This window comes from Lytechinus pictus, chromosome 18 (assembly GCF_037042905.1).
Source record: "Lytechinus pictus isolate F3 Inbred chromosome 18, Lp3.0, whole genome shotgun sequence".
NCBI classification, from domain to species: domain Eukaryota; kingdom Metazoa; phylum Echinodermata; class Echinoidea; order Temnopleuroida; family Toxopneustidae; genus Lytechinus; species Lytechinus pictus.
The window spans coordinates 10771864-10790349 of record NC_087262.1 but is presented as its reverse complement, the minus strand read 5'-3'; the positions used below and the strand labels follow the sequence as shown (position 1 = coordinate 10790349).

The 18486-nt window shown below is 39.1% G+C and overlaps 1 protein-coding gene across 2 annotated transcripts; it reads right to left on the bottom strand.

Annotated features, from left to right (window-relative positions):
* Positions 1-676: 676 nt before the first annotated feature.
* LOC129281146 (uncharacterized) lies at positions 677-17732 on the bottom strand. 2 transcript variants are annotated; one of them, XM_064113142.1, is made up of 13 exons: positions 17608-17732; positions 16594-16831; positions 15189-15734; positions 13355-14003; positions 12806-12937; positions 11981-12128; positions 10783-10995; positions 9904-10252; positions 8760-8971; positions 7201-7332; positions 6180-6350; positions 4831-4956; positions 677-4324 (listed from the first exon to the last, which is right to left on the bottom strand). In XM_064113142.1, exons 2-13 carry the CDS (start codon positions 16796-16798, stop codon positions 4133-4135), a joined length of 3075 nt encoding a protein of 1024 aa, XP_063969212.1. In that variant the 5' UTR covers positions 16799-16831; positions 17608-17732; the 3' UTR covers positions 677-4132. The 2 variants fall into 2 exon arrangements, with proteins under 2 accessions (XP_063969212.1, XP_063969211.1); XM_064113141.1 differs by having other exon boundaries at positions 11981-12131; positions 17608-17717.
* Between the last annotated feature and the right edge of the window lie 754 nt (positions 17733-18486).

Sequence of the window (18486 nt, the reverse complement as noted above, 5' to 3'; positions counted from 1 at the left end):
GTGAAGCTCAGTGGCGGATCCAGGGGGGGGGGGGTACATCAGGCCCATGCACTCCTTCGAGAGTCATATAGTCAATATTTTTAATGTAAATATGCCGTTCTCACACAAGTGTGCCCCCCCCCCTCCTTTATAAGTTAGCATGATGGGAATATGCCATTCGTACACTAGTGAGCTAGTCCCTAAATTTCTTTTCCTCTTTTTTTGCATAAGGATTTAGAGTCATGCTTAATTACCAATTCGGAAAATGATGTAACAGCACATGCAATCATATTGATTTTTACGCAGTAGCGTGTGTCCTCTTTGCCTGATAATGCAGTGATGCCTTTGATACTGCAAAGCAATACTTAAATTTTTGTGAAACACCCTCCTGGTTGTGCATAGACAAACTATGATTAGACCATGTGGGATGAGAGTAGAAGACAAAATGTGCACAGACCAAGTAATATTTACCAGTGCCCTGTAGCACAAAGGTTAGCGTTCAATTGCTAATTTGAAAGAGCAATTCTGATTGGTTCCTAGTCAGTCTACTGAGCAAAATGCTCATACTAGGATGATCTTGATAGGCCATTTCATTTAGCCATTAATTGCTAATCGTTTTGTGTCACGGGGACAAGATCTATGGCCCATCAAACACAGAGATGGACATAACAACATGAAAAATAAACGAGACACAAAGTTTAATTTCAAAGATATAATTTATTTAGAAATAAATAATGAAAAAAAAAAAACACAAAATGTAATGATAAAAAAATATTTCAATAGTAAAAGATGATCTGTATAAAATAACAACAAGTGGAATGCCTCTGGCCGTCTCACCTGCATCACGCGATTCAATATAGCAGCAGTGCTGATTTTGAAAACTACTATAACTCGCACAAGATGTTCAGTGATACTTGGTTACTCTTATTTCCAAGTTTTATGAACTAGACCAATACACTTATAGAGATATGATGGCAATTCAACAAATACCCCCAACGTGGCCAAAGTTCTTTGACCTTACATGACCTTTGACCTTGATCATGTGACCTGAAACTCGCACAGGATGTTCAGTGATACTTGATTACTATTATGTCCAAGTTTTATGAACTAGACCAACACACTTTCAAATTTATGGCTGTAATTCAACAAATACCCCAATTTGGCCAAAGTTCATTGACCCTAAATGACCTTTGACCTTGATCATGTGACCTGAAACTTGCACAGGATGTTCAGTAATACTTGATTACTATTATGTCCAAGTTTCATGAATCAGATCCATAAACTTTCAAAGTTATGATGGTAATTCAACAGATACCCCCAATTCGGCCAAAGTTCATTGACCCTAAATGACCTTTGACCTTGGTCATGTGATGTGAAACTCATGCAGGATGTTCAGTGATACTTGATTAACCTTATGTATAAGTTTCATGAACTAGGTCCATATATTTTTTAAGTTATGATGACATTTCAAAAACTTAACCTTAGGTTAAGATTTTGATGTTGATTCCCCCAACATGGTCTAAGTTCATTGACCCTAAATGACCTTTGACCTTGGTCATGTGACATGAAACTCAGGCAGGATGTTCAGTAATACTTGATTAACCTTATGGCCAAGTTTCATGAACTAGGTCCATATACTTTCTAAGTTATGCTGTCATTTCAAAAACTTAACCTCAGGTTAAGATTTGGTGTTGACGCCGCCGCCGCCGTCGCCGTCGGAAAAGCGGCGCCTATAGTCTCACTCTGCTATGCAGGTGAGACAAAAACAGTAAGCAATCATATAGCATATACTCTGATACAATTATTATTGTATGCGTTCAAACGATATGTAAATAGTAAATACTTCTTGAATATCTATATTGCACTTCAGTCCCCAGAAAAGCTGGGGAAAGCAAAACAGTGGATTTCAAAGTTCCCAGCATGTTGCTGAAAACTTCATCAAAATCGGCTGTCAAATACCGTAAAGTTATGACATCTGAATTACCTTCACAAAACAGTGATATGCAGTGCACATGAGAGAGCTGATGTACTACACACTGCCACTATATCTCTTAATTTTTCAAGTTTATTTCAAGTGTTTATTTCAAGTTTATTTCAATTCTACAAGACATTGCACATGTCATCAATGAAGTAACAATGAATTAACAATTAACAATAATTGTTACTTGAAATAGCCAAATAATTTTCTCTCTAATAATGTAAAACTAGGTCTGATTCCCAATGGAACATACACAATCTTCATTATCATAATTTATGGTGGTTTGGAGAAAAGCTTAACCATCATCTATAATAACCCTGAATTTGCAGAATTTAGTATTACATACAAAAGAAATTCAAGAGTAATGATTTTACACCATAATTCGTTCTTGTAAAAATGTAAAGAAGTATAAATATGGTTTTCTTCCCATACATGCATAGTTCAATGGCTTCAGCCTGTCAGGTGTGGAATATAAAGCAATTGATCACCTCTTGGTTTCAGGTGAATAGACAAACTATCAATTCCTTGTTGAGCTGGATGTACACAACTGAGCTACAGGAAGATCGCATAGTAGAAAATGATAGTTTGCCCATCATCTTCTTCACCAACTATTATTATTTGCTTCTAGAGGCAAGAACTGAAAGCTAAGTGTACTTCTTTATGTATAAAGAATGCATATTGGCCGAGAGTAATTCTAAATTTATCAAATCAAGGAATAAGGTTCCTAAATATTCATAAATATATCTCGGGGGGGGGGGGGGGGGGCAAGTCAAATGTGTTGCTGTACACACGCGTGGCCAAAAGATTTCCAAACACCCCCTAAACGAGTTTTTCTGTGTGTGCAAAATAACCCCCTAAACAAGTTTTCGCAGGCTTTATTTACACATTTTGACCCCTTAACAATGTCGCCAGAATATGACCCCGGGGAAAAAACCCTACCCTAAACAGGTTTGGCTAGTCTTAAAAAAAAAAGCTTTGGAAACAAAAAACATACCCTAAATCCGTTTGACCCTGCGATTGACCATTGACCAGTCTTTCAAAGCTACCCCTTAGTTTTTGAAAATTGGTGTTTTTGATACCCTTAACAAGTGCACGTATGGCCCGTGTCCAAAACTGAAAAAAAATCCCCTTTAAACACGTTTTTTTGGTCATGCGTGTGTACAGCGATAAATTTGACTGGCCCCCGGGAAATATATTCACATGTGCATTAGATGATTGTGTATGTCTCCAGAGTTGGACCATCCATGTTGGGCTAAATCTTTCACCAAAAAAAATAATGCTATGCTATTGAGATGTAGTCTGCAGAAACAATTCTTTGGTTTTTGCATGAAATGCATAGTGCAGAGTTGGAAGTAGTGAGATAAAATTCACTCACAAACTGTAGCTGCTTCCGCTTCTTATTTGACACACACATAGGGTTTGGAGTTTAGTTTAGTCTCCAACCTACATGTAGATATGGTGTTACTTTATTAAAGAGTCAAATTTAAAGTCTGAGCTTGCAAACTAACTGCATTCTAATTGCATTCATGTGCCGGAGTGGTGTAGTGGTTGAGTCCCTTGACTCATAAACAAAGGGTCAGGGGTTCAACTATCCTACTTGGCACTAATGCTGTTGGGAAAGACATTAACCAAATTTGCCACTCTCCAAACACGGGTATGGTAGGATGCCAACGTCATGCCTTTCAGAAAGACAATTGCCAAGATTTGCCACTCTCTATCCAGGGAGGATGCCAATGAGGCGGTGAATAGATCAGCATACTGTATACACTTGTCTTTTGGCAAGAAACTTTTCCATATTTGCCCCCTAGGAAGTGGAGAATGTGCATAAATGTGTGGAACAGTTAACTTAATCTAGTGAGTGGGCACAACGATTTAATTCCTTGCTCCTCGAGGGTTCTGCGTGTCTCCTTCAACTGTCCTCTTTGACCTTTGACATTCTGAAGTCTCTTTTGCAGGAGTGGCATTGTCCTGGTGATGCCTCTGAAGCAGAGTTGTCCTGATTGAAATCCTCGAAACAACCAGTGCGATTTAATTCTTTGCTCCTTGAGAATTCCCATCAGCAGTCCTCTTTGACGCTTGACATTCTGAAGTCACTTGTGCAGGAGTGGCATTGTCCTGGTGATGTCTCTGAAGCAGAGTTGTCCTGACTGAAATCCCTGAAACAATCACTACAATTTAATTCCTTGCTCCTTGAGAGTTCCCTTCAGCAGTCCTCTTTGACCCTTCACCATTGACATTCTGAAGTCCCTTGTGCAGGAGTGGCATTGTCCTGGTGATGTCTTTGATGCACAGTTGACCCTGGTGAAGCAGTACAGTGAGGCTCCTCCAAACAGTCTCTGCAGGTTTCTCATGCTGCCGCTCAAGGAGCTACAAGGTGAAGAAATATAGGTGAAAATGAATATGTCACTTGAAAAAAATAGCTTGGAGGAAAAAGATACATCTTTTGACCAAATGCCATGCTGTTTTTGCAACCTGATCAAATAATAATCATCATTATCAGCAGCAGCAGTATCATCATCATAATCATCACTATCATGATCATTTTCATCCTCCTCCTCCTCTTCATCGTCATCACCATCGTCATCATCATCATCATCCTCACCCTAATTACCATCCTCATCATCCTCACCATCAACACCAACATCATCATCATCCTCATCCTCCTCATCATCATCATCACCATCACCAACATCATCATCATCATCATCATTATCATCATCATCATCATCATCACCATCATCATCACCATCATCATCATCACCACCATCACCGCCACCACCATCATCTTCATCACCATCATCATCATGATATCATGCTCATCCTCAGCATTCATTCATTTGAAAGACCTGTTCCTGAGTCCTAGTTCTACTTACTTCTTCCATTCTGCATGCAATGAACATCAGTCTGCAGATGATGAGCTTCCAGGCATTCTTCCCGATCCTTTGTTTCCGTGGCAAGTGTCCTATCAAAGTGCTCATATACTCTAGAAGCAGATGTACCTGCAAGAGGTTATGGGAAATAAAATGATATTGTGAAGTTGATTCTAATCAAACATGCCCAAAGTGTAATTTTCCTTAATGATAGGTGATATGCAGTCACCAGTGTGTTCATATTCTCTTAGACACCATTCTCATTATACTTTCTAAAACTGGTTTACTGGAAACCGGTTCAGGAAACCAGTTTGGAAGATTGCTTTGCTAGCGTTTCCATTTGATCGGCCGAAAGGCTTTGAAAAACCACCTCACGTAAAGTGGCCTTGTTGCTATGGGAATGCTGTCAGTGGGGGTGACATGTTTCGCACAAAATTTGAAATCGCAGTGTAGAGATTCTACACACAGTGTGTGGAGAAGCGCGATCAAAATGTGCAAAGATCGCTTCCCAAAGAACGGTTGTGTCCTCACGCTACAACCAGTTTAACGAGGCAAATCGATCTTGAAAACTACATCGCGAGGTGGTTTACCGAAGTGGTTCCGAAGATCGCTTTCAAGACCGTTTGACCATTCTCATTACGCGTTAAACTAGTTTCCACTAAACTAGTTTTAGGCAGTAGTGAGAAAGGCGTCTTGGTCTCTCAGCAGTTGGTCTCTCAGCACTTCTAAGACAGTCTAACACCCCATGGGCTCAACTTATTTGATCTACTATAATTTCGTTCCAACTGCCCTTTAGTTTATACCACACTTGCATCGTTTAACAACTATTTAGTCTAATCTAATTTAATTTTACTTCATCTTTCTTGTTGTATTTGACTTTGTCAAACAAACAATCCAGCTAAGCATACAGCCTAATGGGGTGTTGTGATCGCAAGTCAATTTCAGGACCCAAAATGAATTGAAAGTCATGCACGTCATTGCAAATTGGCAACTGATTAATGATCTGCTTCTTGCATCAACAAGTATAATTTGATTTGCTTTAGTCAAAATTGATCTGTCACTTGTAAATTTGCATCTAAAATTTGCAATCGATTGCAAATAGTTTCTTAAAACGCCCCCTTAGTGGTGTTATACCACATAGATATTAGACAGAATAGGTATGTCCTAACTGGAAATTAGACATAATGGTAATTAGACAAAATGGTTAGTTTTAGAGGAACTGGTCGAGGACGATCTAGGTGTACAAAGACAAATAAATTATTTTCCAACCACTCATGTTTACATATGATGGACATGATCAATTGATTATCTTCTCTTTTTTTTCACGAAGTAAAGTGATATGCATTTGTTACCTCTGCTGCAAAGGCGGCCATTTTAGTTGCCCTGGTGATCAATGAAATCAGCCGTGATTGGTCATCTTGGCTGGAGGAGTAGCTCCAAGGTACCAGATCTTGAACACCCGGGACACCTTGTAGAAGTAGATCATCAAGGATGAGGTGGGACGTGGCTTCAGGGACAAAGAACTGGAAGGAGAGAAAGTTGAGATGGTTATAAACCCTGATAATAGTTTTCAATCAAATAAAATATCTGGTGGGTGTTTCATGAAGCTGTTCAGAAGTTGAGAGCGACTTTAAGAACGACTGGTGAACCTTTCTTACGTGCTAAATAATAATAATAATAGGCATTTATATAGTGCCATCTATCTAGAAATATTCTATTCTGAGGTGCGTTGTTATTATTATTATTACCCCGGCTTTAGCTCGAGCTGCCTTTCAGCGCTCATGCATTCAAGGAATTAATCCTGCTGGGTACCCACTCACCTCACCTGTGTCGAGTGCAGCAGTGTGGATAAATTTCTTGCTGAAGGAAATTAAGCCATGGCTGGGATTCGAACCCACGGCCCTCTGTTTCAAAGTCAGAAGACTTATCCACTGGGTCACAACGCTCCACGTAAATTATCTATAATTTATGAATAATCACCATCGAACATTTAATGGTGAACATCCTGTACCACAAGAAAGGATGATCAGTCGTTCTTAAAGTCACCCTTGACTTTATACAAACAGCTTTATGAAACGGCCCCTAGGGTGTGTTCTTCGAGGTGCCTTGTCAATAGTCTGTGACGTAGTGACATGTCTTATCTCATCATCATTATCACCATCACCACCATCGCCAACATCATCACCATCATCATCATCATCATCACCAATATCATCATCACCATCAACATCATTATCATCTTCATCACCATCTTCATAACCATCATCATCATCATCACCATCATCACCAACACCACCACCACCATCATCATCACCGTAATCACCACCACCATCACCAACATCATCATAATCAAAGCACACTACGTAGCCTCACCATCCTCTTGGCTAGCCTCGAGGCCTGCTGGTGGTGCTTCATAACGGTCTGGCGACCCCTCATCTTATGATTCTCAAGGGCAAGCTCGGTGAAGAAGATGGAGACATTTTTCTTTAACGACAGCAACACAGTCTAATAGACAAAATGGATAGCAGAGAGAAACATAGTGAGAAAAATAACCATCATATTCAATCATCAAAGTTTAACATCAAAGATTTCTTGTAACTTTACGCAAAAATGTTAGCACCTTTCCCTTTTCCAGTAACACTAGCTAGGCCACCATGATAACTTTGTTATTCTTAGGTGGATTTTCGCCAAACCTTTACTAATACGCTTCTCTTATTTTTTTCTGCTTTTATTAAAACCAAATTGACTTAACATAAGAGTGGGGGTGGCATTTCTCTTTTTAACAGTAAAAAGAGTAGGGACTATACAACAGGTGTGAATCCAACATCAGATCCTATAAAGCGTTTCATGGACCCACTTGTCTGGGGACAATAGTTACTCTATTATGCTTGTGCATGGACCCATACATTTCTTTGTCATAGTTGATGCTGGATACCCAGAGTACAAGGCAAGTGCAAAATAACCATGAACCACATCACAGTAGCTGCATTGCAAATAAAAAGCTGCCCCGCATGATTTGTATGGTAAGGCGCCCGAGTCTGCGCAGTGCTCCTTGTCAGAGCATGTATGCGCATCTGTACGATTCAAATAAAAGAACACCCGCAATGACCACAAATTTTATACAGACAGATATCCATCAAAAAATCTGATTCAACGTGGTGGAAAATTGTTCAATTTCAGGGATTTCATGTAATAGCCTGACAATGTAGCCTTTCACATCAAAACCCTGAATCATGTGTAAAGGCGACCGCACACCTTACGACTGGTCTGCGACCCGATTTTGGAACAAATCGCATTTTTCTCATTTTCTGAAGATGTGAATGGAACATATCATTTTATTTTAGGTTAAAATTATTGAAATAATAATATTATAATCATTTTGAAAGATTGCAAGCCCTTATTTCAGAGTAAAGTCCAAATTGGTTTCAAATCGTAGCCAATCGTACGACTGCTATGACGTCATTACGACTAGATATTAAATTCGCTTTTATTCTAAGAAGGATGATAGCATAGTCACAAATTTGATCATAGGTATTCGTACGATGATTTAGGACATTACACAGTAAGATATTCCAAGTCTCAATATTAGCATCAAATTCTACAACATTTATTCTAAAATCGGGTCGGAGACCAGTCGTAAGGTGTGCGGTCGCCTTAAGGTGAATGAGTGCACGCAGACATGGGCCAACATTTTTTTGCTCAATCTGAAAATGACTGATTGAGGTTTTTTCCAAAGAAAATCATACATTTCTCTCAAATTTTTATGAGAATAATGGTGCACTTACTCATATAGGAATACAAGGAACTTTATCAACTGAAAATTTCTGTGGAATTTTTTTTAATAGGACTTAAAAATTATTCATATTTAATCTTCAGTTGAATTTTTAAGTTTCGCAGACATGGGGCCCCCCTTTCACATCATGAATGCATACCTCCAAATTGTCTTTTCCCTGGAGGCACCTGTAATCCCAGTCATCCCAGTTAATGTGATCAATCCACGGTCCGAGACACTCCCAGCAGAAATTAGCACCACAGTTGCACATCATATGCATGCAGCCGCCGTTCTTCTGCATCGGGTTTCGACACGACGGGCATCGCTTGACTTCAACAGACCTGATATGTTCCGATCTGACGTGGTCAACACCTATATGACATTTAATTAAGTTAAAAGAGGTTTTTAGTATGTATATATATATATACTACATGTGGCAGCCAAATGGCAGAATTAAGTATAATTTACCAAGATAGCAATAAATATTACATATAAATTATAAGATACAAAATATGAAGAAATAAAACAGAAAAATGTGGAAAAGGATTATCCAGAGTCCAAGTGCCGCAGCCCCTTGAAGGAAATCAGCTCAAGACCTAATCTAAACACAAGGGCCCGTAACACAAAACTTAGCAATGATCGTAAAATATTTTTCTACAATTGATTCCATTGACTACAATGTACAATCAATCGTGAAAATCAAGCGTACGATCAATTGCTCACCTTTGTGTTACCGAACCCAGATCTTGGTTCCTATCCCACAATGCAACATTTTGATTATGTGGTCCATTAGCATGAGCTTACGACCAAACACTTCATAAATAGTCTCCAAATCATTACCAGGAATGCGACACTTTAATCATATAAACGATAACAAGTATTTTTTTATGGTAAAGCTAGTAAGATAATAATATAAATAGTGCTTATATATTCTTTTTTGAATGAGACTACTGTTAAAAAACAAAAACAACAATTCATACTACTCAACAACATATTATTTCTCAATCCATATGTATCTTTTATACATCAATTTAAAAGGAAATACAGCAATGGAAGAATGAATGCAAACTCTGCCAATTAAAATGATAAAACATTGGGCAGGTTACAGAAAAAGCTGCAATAAAATGCAGCTCTGAAAATCATATGCAACTTCAATTTCAACCAATCAAAATTGTGCATTTGGGACATGGGCTTGATTTTGTTTTCACTTGCGTTTAAACGCAACTTCTTCTGCAACAGGCACCAGGTTTTACGTGAAATATATATATATTTTTTTACATATTGTCTGTGACTGAATTATTTACCAGTTTCTTTCATGTACTGATGATATTGTTCCGCTTGCTTGCAGGTAGCTGGCCAGTGGGCAACCTCTTTACACTCAGAGCACCAGGACACCCCGCACTCGCAGGGTACAGGCAACCCCAGTAACCGCTCCCGCACCCTCGGTCCTCCCGACAGATCCCCACCAGGCTCAGTCCACGCTACATCCCGGACCTGGACAAGCCGGCCGCATTTGGGATTGGGACACCATTTCCACTCGGGGTGATTGTTGATACGGTTATCGTGGAGATGAGCGAGGTGGATGCGGACGAGGGAGTCGGGCAGGAGAGACAGGAGAGTCACCTTGTCCAGGACAGATTCACACTTGAAGGCCTGCAGATATGGGGAAAGTGATCGACATTAACATGGTTGAATGCTTGCCAGGTATGGAGAGGGTTTACATTCTGTTTCAATGGGTTGAGCTCTTCTTCCTCTGATTGAAATAAAGAACTGGGGCCAATTTTATAAAGAGTTACAACTGTTGTAACTTTGCCATGATGGCAGCTACCATGGCAACAGGGCTAAGCAGCCAATCAAAACCAAGGTTACCATGGTAGTTGCCATAAGAGCAGAGTTATAACAGTTGTAACTCTTTATGAAATGGGCCCCAGATTTCCTTCTTTAATATGATTTCAGAGTATCACATTTCCTTTGAGACAAAAACAATGTTAAAATCACAACTGTTTGATAACTAATAGATCAAAGCAAAACTTATCTGACTTGATTTTGTTCAATCAAGTGATGTTTCTAAACTTTCCCAACATTACATTTTTTCGAAAGCTGTTGTCACACACCCAAACACACACACACCTACACAAATCTTGCCATGGTTGGGAACTTGAGATACAGTGAGGACTACTTACCGGACAGCGAATGCTCGTCTCGCCCATCATCACCCTGTTGGTCACATGACGTATCCAGCAGTCATTGCAGAATAAGTGGCCACACCCAAGCAGAGCAGTCCCCATCTCCTCGTCTTCACCACCAGAGGGAGCCAGAGTCTCGAAGCAGATGCCGCAGGAGTCCTCTCCATCAGGTATTGCGTTAGAGAATCCATCGGAAGTTGCAGTTGAATCCTGAGGAAAATTGAGCGTAATAACACTTGGGTCATGTTTGATTTTTCATGTTATATGATAGTTTGGTTACAAGCTTCAGTAGCTTGTCATTCTAAAGGTAACATGTAAAGCCAAAAATTAATCAGTCTGTCAATTCCAAGGATTGAAAATCCGATAGTGACGTAAGGTTTGAATACTTCATATCAATTTGTAGAATTACAAACCGTATTTTGGTGCAAGATTAATAAACCTTCAGAATGACAAAAATATTTTACTATTGGATTAACTAATCTCTAAAATTAAGGGAGGGATGCCCTTGGTCCCCCATCCAATTTTTAAACATTAAACATGTTTGAAATGCAGCATGTCCAAGAATATTGTATTGATTAGAATTGTCGCATCATTAAAGGAATGGTCCGGGCTGAAAATATTTATATCTTAATACATAGAGTAGAATTCACTGAGCAAAATGCCGAAAATTTCATCAAAATCGGATAACAAATAATAAAGTTATTAGCAATATTTTGTGAAAACAGTCGTCATGAATATTCATTAGGTAGGCTGATGATGTCACATCTCCACTTTCTGTTTTCTTATGTTATTACATAAAATCATATTTTTTTCATTATTTCATACTTGTCTGAATAATATGTCTCCCTTATAATGGAATAAGTTGCAGCAATAAATATCTAATGCACTATTCAGTTGACAATCCAATTTTTTCTCGTTCTTGGAGGAAAAAAATTGAATAAACCTAATTTCATATAATAAAATACAAAAGAACAAGTGGAGATGTGACATCATCAGCCCACCTAATGAATATTCATGACGACTGTTTTCACAAAATATTGCTAAACTTCAAAATTCAATAACTTTGTTATTTGTTATCCGATTTTGATGAAATTTTCGGCATTTTGCTCAGTGAATTCTACTCTATTTATTAAGCTACACATTCTTTAAGCCCGGACCATCCCTTTAAACATGTACATTATTATAATTAATTTACCTCTTGTGCCTCCTCATCGTCTAATTGAGCTCTGACATTTTCAGCGGTGTCGTAGTTGAACGTCCATCCCATCATGCTTTGCACTGTATCAAGCGTGACTTCCGGTTTCTTTGGTTTACAGATCTTGGATCCTACTCCTTCTTGGGAACTGCTGAAGAAAAATGAGAATTAATTTTGATGTATAAATGATCAAGCCACAAATCTCCAAATCTGTAAGTCAAATTGACAAGGGCGGTATTTCATAGAGCTGTTGTAAGTTACGAACGATTTTTTCGCACAATTTTACATACAGTTTTACACACAATTTTTACACATGATTTTACACACAATTTTACATAGGTTTCACACATGATTTTACACATGATGATTTTACTCAGAGTGTTTCATAAAGCTGTTCAGAAGTACCACACAATTCTACTGTGCATGACTACAACATATTCTTCGGCGCTAAGACTGAGCACTACAAACAAAGGGATACACTTTATATCATTTACCTGGGGGGGGGGCCACTTCCATTCACGAGTGGATACCATGCGCGACCATGGGGTCTCGAAAAGCACCCGAAACACGTAATTTGACCCTAAACACGTAATTTTCCTAGCGAAATAGACACCCTTTTTTCATTATTTTTGTGTTTTTGACACCCTTATCACGTTACGTACTTAACGTGCCATATCGTGAAAAGGACATCCTTTTTACATGTTTTTTTGGTCGCGCATGGTATCCACTCGTCAGTGTAAGTCCCGGGATCATTTAGCACAAGAACTGATCACCCATTGTCCGTAAAGTCATCCATGACCATCCTCAAGTCAAAACCACACTTACTCAGCATAACATGAAAGGCTCTCTTTTAGTTGTTCCATGAGGGACATTTTCACAAGAGGTGGTGTTGAGATTCTTTCTCTGACGGCTTGATGAAGATCTTGCATTGGGAAATCTGCACTGCAACACCTCAGCCTGCAAAGTTGAGAAGCAATCGGGCAAAAAATCTGAGTAAGATTCATTTTCCTTTTGTATCATGTATCTGATTTCTTTTAACTATGTTGTTATGGACACAATCATTAAATTTATCATAAAAACTATTGTGGAAGTGGAATAAAGGGAAGTGATTTGAGATGGATAGGTCAAGCGTTGAGAAGGAAAGGTGATGAACATGTGAATAGGGCATGGGATCTGGAGGAAGATGGTAGAGGAAAGGGATGACCAAAGATTACATGGAAAATTATGGTGAAGAAGGAAAGCCTAAGCCCTTCGCAAGAGGGACACTACTGCCAAAATAAATCATGATCTTCATTCCAGATGAAAGTCATTAAAGAACACGAACATTTTAAACTGAAATGGGAAGAAAAAACTTGATTAGTTTGCGAAACGAACCTCAAATTCACCATTCCTGGGTCCTGCCTCACATCATCTGTGGCAAAGACAGCAGATGCACCGACAGGAACCCCACTGTCAGAGACTGCCTTCAGCTTGATTGAAAACCTCCTGGGTACAGAGCGTCCCTCTGCATAATCATGCCCAAAGTCCATACGGAGTCTCTCCGGAAGGACGCCCTCTTTGGCGACACTGCCCAGGTGGAGCCAGGAAACCTTGTGGTCAGTGTGGTTGGTGGAAGAGCCATCAGAATCAAAGCCACTGTCCGAGGTATCCACGTCGCTGAGGTCCGACTTGGACAACCCCTGTTCCGGTTCTGGCGTCGCAAGGTCAGGCCGGAAAATGGCACAGCCCTTACCATATTGCTTCCTGCATGGTGATGTCAGAGCTCTGGAAGACTCTACCTTGGCCTCATCTTTTCCTGTCTTGTATGACTCTTGATGATTCCTTGTTCCAAACTCTGTTGGTTGGTAGGTTTTGATATAAGAACCAAGGTCAAATGCAGGAGTGTCTCCATCATACCTATAAAGACACTCCTCCTGATCACCAGTGTGGATGGGCCATTCTTCTTCCTCATCCAAATCAAAATGGATTTCATCACAAAGATCAGTGTCCAATTGTAGCTTGCCAAAATTGTCTTTCTTTTGACCTGAAGTTTCAGTTAATAAGAAGACAAAACATACAATAAAAAATTTTTACAGTGATCTGATAATTTATGTGAAAATTAAGACAAGCGCTTACACTTTTTTTTCATCATGAGCAATGTTGCATATAGGATTAAATGTTATGTCATAATTTAAATTGAACACCAGTAATTATCAAGTCCATATTATTTATTATTATTATCATTTATATACTGCGCTTTTCCCAGAATAGCAAGGGGGGTTTGGGGGGTTAGATTTGACCCCCCCTTAATTTTCCAAAGCAAGAAAAAAATGGGGAAAAACAGATTTTCTGCTAAGAAATACCCCACTTATTTGAATGACGACCCTCTTAATTTTCGCCTGTCAAGTTTTTCGGAGACAGTAACCCAACAGTTTGTACTGATGAAAGAGAAGGAATCGAACCCCTTTACTAAAGACCCTGGGTAAAGTGCTAGTAATTACCTGGGTCACCACTGGATTGCTAAGTTCCGTAAGTAACTATTATGCAAATGATCAGTAAATGACTCTTCTATCAATGATTTTTCAGATTCATTATTTGTACTATGTGAACATAGTGGCCCGAATTCACAAAGGTGGTTTTGAAAACCCACAGTTGAGTCCATGGTTTATGCAGATTTCTTGTATAAATTATGCTTAATTTAGTGCGTATCTGGCACGTGTATAAAAAATTCCAATTCTGATGCGCGCTTTTGTCACAGCGCGCCAAATTGAAGCCTGTTACCATGGTTAGATACGCTATTTTATTCATAAGTCCATTGTTTTTATTCATGAACCCACTCTTCAAACAGTGGACTCATGAATAAAATAGCTTATCTAACCATGGTAACAGGCGTCAATTTGGCGCACTGTGACAAAAGCGCGCATCAGATTTGGACATTTTTTATACACGTGCCAGATACGCGATAAATTAAGCGTAATTTATACAGGAAATATGCTTAAACCATGGACTCAACCGTGGGTTTTCAAAACCACCTTTGTGAATTCGGGCCAGTGTGTTTATAATAGATGATTCTGATCTACAGATTTGAAATAAAAAATTCAATAGCTTGACCTATGTATTGGCCCTAATTAATAATCTTGTTTCATCAGGCATTGAATTCTGGCTTGCCCTCAAGCAATGTAAGCACCTTCTCCACCTCCTGGGTACAAAAATCAGTAATAAAATTCACCTGATAGCTTCCTCTTGCGTTCATGGTAGTCCTCGTCATACAACGTTTTTTTACATATTGTATGTGTCATGCTTCGGTTAATGGGAGTTGGACGAAGAACCTCGTATCGCAGCTCGGGCAGGCTTGGGACATTCTCTGCCCGCGTCTGAGAGGGGATGTCGATCCTCCTTCCTGTCCGCGCCCTCTCCCTTCTCCGCTCTTTCTTTTCCTCTCTGCGGTTACGGATAGTCTTTGGGTTTCTCACAAGATCACCCTCATAAGAGCAGTTCTTCTTGGCTCTCCTGCAGTTGGCCTCTTCACCCTGGGACCGATGGACAGCTTTACAGGATGCCTTACCCGTCCTGAGAACCAGTTGATCCAGCAAGCGCGATGTCTCCCGATGTTCTTTGAAGCAAGGTATCTCCCGCTCTACCATGACGACGTTGTAATCGCTATCCTTGTGGAATTCCTCGTCGGCAATACCATCAGCGATCATGTCTGGAAGAAGCCATCTCTTTTTCTTGTTTAAAGAGTATGTGACAGGTAGGTTCCACCACTCGTGATTACCTGACAAAAACACAATTATGAAGGAAAAGAGAAAATTCTATAAATATATAGGCTATGTATTCAAAAGGAAAATGTTACAGGCAGCAGTGCAGTCAACACATCATTCATGAAAGCCATTTTAATTAAACTGATGTTCTTGCTTAAAGAACATTTCTCAATGTTTTGATTACATGCATTTACAGATTTGAGATTTGTCCTTTGTTCTTTCAGTTTCTACATACATATTTAGAGAGAATACTCCAGAGGAAGAAAGGAGCCAAGGTATCTCAAAAAAAAAAGAAGAAAGGGAGGAAAGAATGAATTACAGAAATAAAGAAAGAAGAAATTAAAAAAGCAAACAAACAAAATATCTAGCTTAAAATAACATCAGGAAAGGAAAAAAAGCTAAGAAAGCCCCCCCCAACAAAATAATAGCAATTAAAAATAATAAATAAAGAAGGTATAGCTAGTGGTTTCTTCGCACTCAATCACAGGAAATTAGTGGTTTTCCTATAACAGCTGCAATGATTACATTTACCGGAATTTGGAATGACCTAGAACTCACAACATCACAAAATATTACTAGGAATTCATTGCCAGGGTGTAAAAGATGGGGACAGAGTACCTCAAAATGTTTTTTTTTCTCTACTATATAAAACAAAAGATAGGGGCATTTTATAGTTTTACACCCAACTCTCTTTTCAATTTAATATCCCTCTTCTTCTTAAACTTCCTTTAGACCTATCATTATCTCCCTTTTCCTATCACTCAACAAATCTAATCAGGCCAGAACCCAGAAGTGGGGTCTTCTGTTTATCCTACATACCTACCCCTGAGAATTGGGAAGAGAGAGAGGTAAAACGTAAAACAAAAATCTTACCTGTTAATTCCAAGCCACCATCTTGAACAATCTTTTCAAAGTCCTTTGATTTGCTGGCATCCAATGTCCCTACTGTTGATTTTAAGATGCCAAATTGCCCTGTAAAGGTAGTCATACTGCCATGGGTGGCTTGTCCCTTGATGTATCGCATGGTCTTCCCACTGCGATGTTTGAACTTCTTTTGGTCGATGTCGTTAGCTGCCATCTTACTTGTTGAAACTTGTTGATGCTTCTTAGCCTAATTGGGACAAAAAATATATCAAGAAATTACAATAATTCAGTATGTACTGTAAGACAAATTTCGAGTACCGTAACGGAGAGTTCCATATGCACCCCCCACCAAAAATAACAAAAGATTGTTAAGACTTCCGGTTCGTTCACTTCAGATTTGTCTATCATTTTTTTACTGTTGCTTACCTTAGTTGGGACTCGAACTCACCTCGTTTTATCTGCAGTCAAGACCTTTCCCGCTATGCTAGCGAAAAGCGCTGATATTTACGGTAGGAGTATTTTAACGATTATCAGCCGATAGATCGACTAGTCTTGGCTCACAGACCCTTTACTGACTAAATAAACCGACTAAGTTAGACCCTGCTCAAAATTTGACGGAATATAAAGCCATATTTTGGTATGTATTTCCACTTCCCTTAATATGTTCTATATTAGGGCTAGATATATTTATTCTGAACCTTATCCATCAATTTTAGTGGGGGTGCATATGGAACTCTTACATTTATTGATAACAAAAACAAATTGAATGGATATATGGGGATTCGGATATATGACTGACATGTATAAAACGCGTACACGGTGTACGGTACTACAAGACACTCCCCTACAATAGACTCGCCACTCGGTTCGGGGAGCTCCTGCCGCGGTCACCGGTCGCTTTCCGTCGAACTTCGCCCGGCGGATATCCTTGAGTTCCGACCCACAACAGCGCAGCAGCAGCCCGGGAGCCGCAAGCGGAAGAAGATTTATAAATAATCCCAAATCCAATAGCAACATACTTACAATAAATATGAATGGCAGAACCTAGCTATGTAACTCTTTCAAAGTGTTGTCAAATGACTCTTCCAAATCAGCCAGTCCCTTATATACATCATTAGATATCCGTCGTCTGCTTTCACCAACATGTCGCAATAACACCAATCGAAGCACATCAATATAGCCGATGACGTAATGAGTAGTATGCGTAAAATACTCTATAATAAAATTTTGATATGAAGCTTTCTTTTTTTTTAAATAAAATATCCAAATATACCAAAAAGTTAGTGCTATTAAAATTGAAAAGTTGTTTGCGGACTTTAAAAAAAGTAAAATTATGAGAGCGATTCATTATAAATTCACTCACCACGGGAATAAAATATTTACATCTGAAAAAAGTCAAAAGAACAGATTTTGTTGATACACTTCTTTTGAGTTTGATACACTTGTTGATACACTTCTGTCAAAGCTCAATGACACCCGCCACCCCCCCACACATTTGTTATTCATATATTCATGGAGAGAAAACAACACACATATCGAAGTTTATGAGAGTGCAGGATGAGACCCCAACCCCGGCACCCCCCCCCCCCAAAAAAAAAGAAGAAATATTTTATTTGCGGGAAGATGAAATATATATATTTATTGTATTTATTATACAATTTCGGTAACTGCACTGGTCGGGCCGGTCTCTACACACTGATCTGTATACTAACCCCTATATAAGCCAGTTCCAAATATTCCTTGCAAATATTTACAAATCTATTATTTGGCATACCATATTCCAGGGGCGGCGGAACGATTTTCAAAGTGGGGGTGGGGAGGGGGCGCTGACCATACAAAAAATCACAATGACATGGTCATTTTTACGTTTTTGTACATGGTTTTTGAAAATACTGGGGGGGG

What these genes read in the sequence shown, in the direction of transcription:
- LOC129281146 (XM_064113141.1), bottom strand. Translation starts at nt 16,798, where the DNA reads ATGGCAGCTAACGACATCGACCAAAAGAAGTTCAAACATCGCAGTGGG. An exon ending in ACGCAAGAGGAAGCTATCAG is followed by an intron (nt 14,004 to 15,188) that starts GTGAATTTTATT and finishes CTGAAACTTCAG; the next exon opens with GTCAAAAGAAAGACAATTTT. An exon ending in TTGCATGCAGAATGGAAGAA is followed by an intron (nt 4,325 to 4,830) that starts GTAAGTAGAACT and finishes TTCACCTTGTAG; the next exon opens with CTCCTTGAGCGGCAGCATGA.